Source organism: Perca flavescens, chromosome 23 (assembly GCF_004354835.1).
Source record: "Perca flavescens isolate YP-PL-M2 chromosome 23, PFLA_1.0, whole genome shotgun sequence".
In the NCBI taxonomy this organism is placed as follows: domain Eukaryota; kingdom Metazoa; phylum Chordata; class Actinopteri; order Perciformes; family Percidae; genus Perca; species Perca flavescens.
The window spans coordinates 483,896-490,491 of NC_041353.1; the positions used below are offsets into that span (position 1 = coordinate 483,896).

The window sequence follows — 6,596 nt, forward strand, 5'->3', positions numbered from 1 at the left end:
AGCACAACAGGAAGGAGGGCTGTGGTCTGAACTTAGTCACCGTCTCTTGTGCTTGGATATTTCTAGAGGTTTTTAAATGCTATTTATGTTTTTTTTAAATTGTTATTATTGACTGGTGCTGAGAGAGTGCCAAGGCACATTGTATTTTATTGCTGTGGTCCTTCGTACTAATATGCATATGACAATAAACTTGAACTGAACATGTAAACACATTCATAGCCCGGTTAGAGTCAGAGTTCTTATAACCGATTAACAGAGCTAGAGAACTCCTTCAGTAACTGGGGGATTCCTGCATATTTACACCTTAACTTACACCTTAAACTTAAACGGATATGTTTTTAGGAGACTAAAATGTGCCGCTTTCCCCGTATGCAGCAGGACATTGCTTAGCTTCTGACTAAAGAGGAGTAGCTCATAAAACCACACTTTAACATCTGAACTGTCCCTTTAAGATAAAACGTATCAGCTGATTGAGAAAGCTCACATTACATTATGTCATCTGAACAGACCAGGTAACATGTTAGTTCCTGTTGAGTTGTCAGTGAGAAGAGACTCACCTACAGACAGACGGTAAGATTGACCTTTTATTACAAAGCTGAGACTTTAACTGAGGGAGGATGGTTACAGGAAGGAGCTCTGAAGTACTGAAGAAGTGAAATACTTTAACTGTAATCTGCTGCAGACTGAAAAACACTCAAATACTCAAAGTTAAAGTAAGTGAGGCAACATTCTGCAGCAGGGAGGGGCACACGGGAGACGTTACTTCGGTAAAGTTGGAAAGATATTCACTAATTCGAACTTCCAGGATCAATAACTTCTGAGCAAAATTTTATTAAATCGCAAACGATGCATCTTTTCTACCGTAGTAAGGTAGACAACGAGCTACAAACTCATTTTCATCAAAACGAGCCGCCCTCCAACCTGGAGAAATAACACACAATAGCAGCTGGCAGTGAGACGAGGTCTTAGGGACAACACACAACAGAAATATTTATTAATTTAATGATTAAATAAGGTAGTGTCTCCAAACTTACCCCAATTATAACCTGTATCCTGATAGTTGTACTACAACACTTACTTTAAAAAAATAAGCATATTCTTATTTTTGGGGAATATGTTTTGCTAAAAAGAAAATGTATATATGTCATAATTACGTTGTGTCCGATTTAATATTTTGCTCAGAAGTTATTGATCCCGGATATTTAAATCTGTGAATGTCTTTCCAACTTTACCAAAGTATAATGCGTCATCTGAGACAGACCAGGAAACCAGTTAGTTCCTGTTGAGTTGTCAGTGACGCACACACAGACAGACAGTAAGATTTACCGGTTACACTTTACTTAAAGTTTTCTACATAAGAGTGACATGACACTGAACATTATAAACAAGTCATAAACGTTTATGACATAACTGTGTTTTAGAAAGTGTCACTCGGTTTTGTCATGACAAGTTATGTTATGGTTCATGGGTCATGATTGTATTCATGACAGTGTCATGTCACTTTTATGTAGAAAACTTCAAGTAAAGTGTTACCGAAGTGAAATACTTGTACTGTAATCTGCTGCAGACTGAAAAACACTTTAAGACTCAAAGTTAATGTAACTGAGGCAACTTTCTGCAGCAGAGAGGAGCACACGGGAGACGTTTACCTTCTGGGCTTTCTGCCAGAAATCTCTTAGGTTTAGACAACAAAAATACTTAATTAAGTTTAGGAAAAGATAGTGGTTTGGGTTAAAATAAACCCTTCTGGCAGACAGCACTGAAGGCAAACCTCTCCCATGTTTGAGGGAGGGAAAGACAACTGACTTCCTGTTTTAACAGTCTGCTGTTTCTGCTGTTTTCAGCTGCTCTCAGAGACAAAATGGCTTCCATGTCAGAGGAGGATTTCTGCTGTTCGGTCTGTCATGAAGTCTTTACAGATCCGGTTGTTCTGTCATGTAGCCACAGCTTCTGTAGAGACTGTCTGAAGAGCTGGTGGACAGAGAAACAACCACAGGCGTGTCCAGTTTGTAGGAAAAGATCTTTAAGGCCAGAACCACCTTGTAACCTGGAGTTAAAGAAGCTGCGTGAGAGTTTCTTACAGCAGAGAGATCAGAGAGCTTCAGAGGCTCTCTGCAGTCTGCACTCTGAGAAACTCAAACTCTTCTGTCTGGACCATCAGCAGCCAGTGTGTCACATCTGTCTGCATTCAGAAAAACACTCCAACCACACAATCAGACCCATCGATGAAGCTGCACAACAACCCAGGAAGGAGATTCAGGAAACTCTGAAACCCTTAAGGAAGAAGTTACAGGTTTTAGAACGAGTTAGAGTGAAGTTTGATCAAACAGCAGAACACCTGAAGGTCCAGGCCAGACGCATAGAGACCCAGATTAAGGATCAGTTTAAGAAGCTTCACCAGTTTCTAGATGAGGAAGAGGAGGCCAGGATGGCTGCACTGAGGGAGGAAGAGGAGCAGAAGAGTCAGAGGATGAAGGAGAAGATGGAGGCTCTGAACAGACAGATAGCAGCTCTTTCAGACACAGTCAGAGCCACAGAGGAGCAGCTGAGAGCTGAAGACGTCTCATTCCTGATCAACTACAAGGCTGCAGTGGGAAGAGTCCAGCAGAGCACCCTGCTGGAGGATCCACAGCTGCTCTCAGGAGCTCTGATAGACGAGGCCAAACACCTGGGACACCTGAGCTTCAACATCTGGAACAAGATGAAGGACATGGTCTCCTACTATCCTCTGGTTATGGACCCAAACACTGCTCATGCAGAACTCATCCTGTCTGAAGATCTGACCAGTGTGAGATGGGGAGAGGAGGAACAGCAGCTTCCTGATAATCCAGAGAGGTTTGATGAATACGGCTCTGTCCTGGGCTCTGAGGGCTTTAACTCAGGGACTCACAGCTGGGATGTCGAGGTTGGAGACAGTCCAGTCTGGACACTGGGTGTGTTAGCAGGGTCTGTCCAGAGGAAGGGAGGCATATGGTCTGGATTATGGACAATATGGTTCTCTGAAGGTGAATACTCAGCAGTGTCTCCATCAGCTCCAAACACTGTTCTCCCGTTTGAGAAGCAGCTCCAGAGGATCAGAGTGACTCTGGACTGGAACAGAGGAAATCTGTCGTTCTCTGATCCTGATACTAACACACACATACACACCTTCACACACACTTTCACTGAGAAGATGTTTCCATACATTAACACTTGGAGTAATCTGAAGATATCACCACTGAAGGTCTGTATTACAAAACAACAGGTCTGATAGAGTCTGTAGTTTTAGGGTGGTGATAATAATAGTAAACAACTATTCATTTCTTAAACCTTAATGTGTTCCATCTTTTTATGTAGAAATAATATCTGAACGGATTGATAAAATAAGTTCAACCTTAATATCGGCAGCAGCAAACAATAACAGGAGTCAGCAGATTAAATATGAAAGAATATAAACAGAATAATGGTTGTTAACATAAAGGGTAGTAAACTGATTGCAGCGGTAAAGGAGACGACCGAATGATATGTTTATATATGTAAATATGGATGTTTAGATGAAACATTATTATTGTTGTTCTGATCTGTCAAAGGCGTAATATACAAAACTGGGTTTTTTTCCCAAGGTTTAGTTCTTTTTCAACATTTTTGGCACCTTTTTTAAAAAGAAATTGACTTTTGTCGTTTTGTGACGTTTGTCTCTTTTTACGAGTTTTATTCCTGACAATTTTTCAGAGAGTTCTCTCTCTGTGTGTGTGTGTGTGTGTGTGTGTGTGTGTGTGTGTGTGTGTGTGTGTGTGTGTGTGTGTGTGTGTGTGTGTGTGTGTGTGTGTGTTCAGCCTGCTTCTGTTCCACTCTCTGCTTTGATTTATTTATTGAATACTTTGAGGCCAAAAACCACCAGAACCCATTCCCAAACTGTTTAGTATGCCACAAACACATTCAGTTTGTCCAAAAACACAAAAAAACAGTTCGAGATCTCAACCCCCCCAATGTTGAACCCAAAGTTACCCCTTTGTGTTCTGTCTCCATTTACATTGTTGTTATTGTTTTAGTGTTTAATGTCTTTGTAGTTTTGATGTAAATAATTATTTTGAGATACTGAGCAGGGTTCGACATAAGCCGATGGCCCGATGGCTCCAAGGACCGGGACAGTAAAGGCGCAGACACATTAACCCGATAATCGGCCGTTGGACAGTCTGGCGAGGACGGTGACTCGAGTCTATTCGGTGTGTCCCGTGGGCCGATTTGACATGTGTAATCGGAGACAGGGCCGTCAGGACTCACCCGGAAATGGCGAGCGGAATGAGCGTGACTAGAGTCTCTCAAAATCTGAGTAAAATCTTTTAAACTGACTTTGTCGATCTTAAATGAAGACTATTTCTCTCTTCAAATGTTTTCAGAAACACGTTCCAGTGAACTATTTTAGTACAATATGAGATCGGATTCTGAACGAGCCGCCATGACAGTCTGGCTTTGAATTTCCGGAGAAAACAAACCCATGTGACGTGCTCGTCCAATCAGCTGCCGGTTTTCATTTTTTGGGCAACAATACAGATTAGCGCCGCCTGCTGTTATAGAGATGCATTACGTCTCGTCTCTTCGGTGTGTTCGGAGGCACTTTTTGGACCAACTCGAGGAGACTGATCAGTCCGACTGGCTTTTCTGCCGACGGATGGCCGTCTGGTTGGTGTGTAACTGCTATAAGACTGTATCTCAGGCAAGTTGATTGTTCAGCCAATCAAAGTGAGGAGTCAGTTCCTTGTAATTTGATGTTTACGTTGGGTGCAACATTATCTTTTCTTTTTAACTCTGTAACGGTAGAACTGAATGTATTTGTCTTTTGACATCAATAAATGTCTGTGGTGTGAAATAAAAGCAGTCTTGATCATTGGTAACATCCACCATTCAGAGGAAACATGTCCTTCAACATGGTAACCATAGCAACACACTTCTTACCGTTTAGAGACCTAACCACTGAGACACAGACTGGAAGTTACATCTGACTTTGGAGAATCTGAACTAACCCACAATAACTCCAACAGAGCAGCAACAGCCAGCGTGTTCTACCAGGTTAGATCACTGGTGGAGTCTGGTGGTTTCAGTTATGTCTGACAGCAAGACAAAGAGCTGAACATATTCTAAATATAGCAAACACTTTCCATGATAGGGCGTATCAATATACTTTAAATGAATGTTCTTCTGAAATTTCTTTACCTCCTTCATTCCATTCCTCTTGGTCCTCCTATTCACCTTTTTTCAAAGATGAAAAGCATGTTATGTAATTTGATTTGGAACAACAGACTTTGCTTTATCTCCCCTATTATAGAGGAGGCTTGAAACTACCAAACCTCCAATGGTATTATTGGACTGCCCAACTTACTAATGCCTCTTGTTGGTTTTCACAAGAAATGCCACGTTCCTGGATGAGTTTGGAAAGAAACATGACATCCACTTTACCACTCAATTCATTAAAGACATAAACACATAATCCCTTTGTTAAAAAATGTATTATGCTATGGTATGAGTTTCAAAAACATACTGGTCTGGGGTAACAGCGCTTTTACACCTGGCAAACAATATATGGGCTTCAAAATTTGCGCAAACAAAGGCCTATGTAAAATTGCAGATTTATTTAACAATAACATTCTCATGTCGTTTGAAGATTTGAGGCAAAAGTATGACATCCAACCAAAACATTTTTTTAAATACCTGCAGATAAGAAGCTATATATTTAAGATCCAGAAATCTTTATCTCTACCTACTCTTAGCTGCATAGAAGAAATAGCAACAAATCAAAACCCTAAGAGGGGATTGACATCAAGTTTTTATGCAATAATCTTGGATGGATGTAACACCAACTCAGCTAAATAAATTCAGCCCCAATAATCCCAAAACGTGCTAAAAATGTGGTAGAAAGGGAACAATATATATCACTGCATATGGGACTGCCCACAAATCCAGGCTTTTACCAGAGAAGTGATGGATAGGATTTTACATGTCACAGATATAAAGCTATTATTAGACGCCAAACTGTGTATCTTTGGCATTTTTCCTGTAAATCATAATCGCAGCAAGGAAATAAATCCATGATTACTTTCTGCATCTTACAAGCTAAATATACCATAGCCAAATCTTGGAAATCCACTATCAAACCAAGTGTTAAGGTCTGGCTTGCAGGACTGTCAGACTGTCTTGCACTGGAAAAACTCACTTTTACGTTAAAGGGTAAATATCTCGTCTTTGACAATATGTGGAGATTTTTGATGGTGTTCTTAGAGGGGAGGAAAGCATTGGAGGCATGCTCTCTGTGTGTGTGTCAACCATCAACATATGAGTATTGCTATGTATGTAGTATACGTTTGTCTATGCTTTGTTTTATTTGAAGTGCTTTTCTCTTCGGAATAACTTCAGGATAAGTTAACATTTGGACCACTGGTGATTCTGAAGGATGACTTATGTTGACTGACTATGCCAAATATCGCATGTTACAGCACTGTCATGTCTATTTTATTGAAGATGAGCCTTACTATGACAGTTCTGATATGCACCTGTATTATTTGTTATAGAGTGATTATTTTCTGAAAATTAATAAACACACTGGTTGAAAAAGATATAGC

General features: G+C 40.5%; 1 protein-coding gene across 1 annotated transcript; it reads left to right on the forward strand.

The window, feature by feature from the left end:
- The first annotated feature begins 529 nt into the window (after window positions 1-529).
- On the forward strand, window positions 530-3,306 carry LOC114550211 (nuclear factor 7, brain-like). The gene is made up of 2 exons (XM_028570829.1): window positions 530-570; window positions 1,845-3,306. The coding sequence occupies exon 2, from the start codon at window positions 1,862-1,864 to the stop codon at window positions 3,248-3,250; it is 1,389 nt and encodes a 462-aa protein (XP_028426630.1). The 5' UTR covers window positions 530-570; window positions 1,845-1,861; the 3' UTR covers window positions 3,251-3,306.
- Window positions 3,307-6,596: the final 3,290 nt, after the last annotated feature.

Bases quoted from the DNA above. Each gene is read 5' to 3' on its own strand.
- LOC114550211 (XM_028570829.1), top strand. From the start codon at position 1,862: ATGGCTTCCATGTCAGAGGAGGATTTCTGCTGTTCGGTCTGTCATGAA.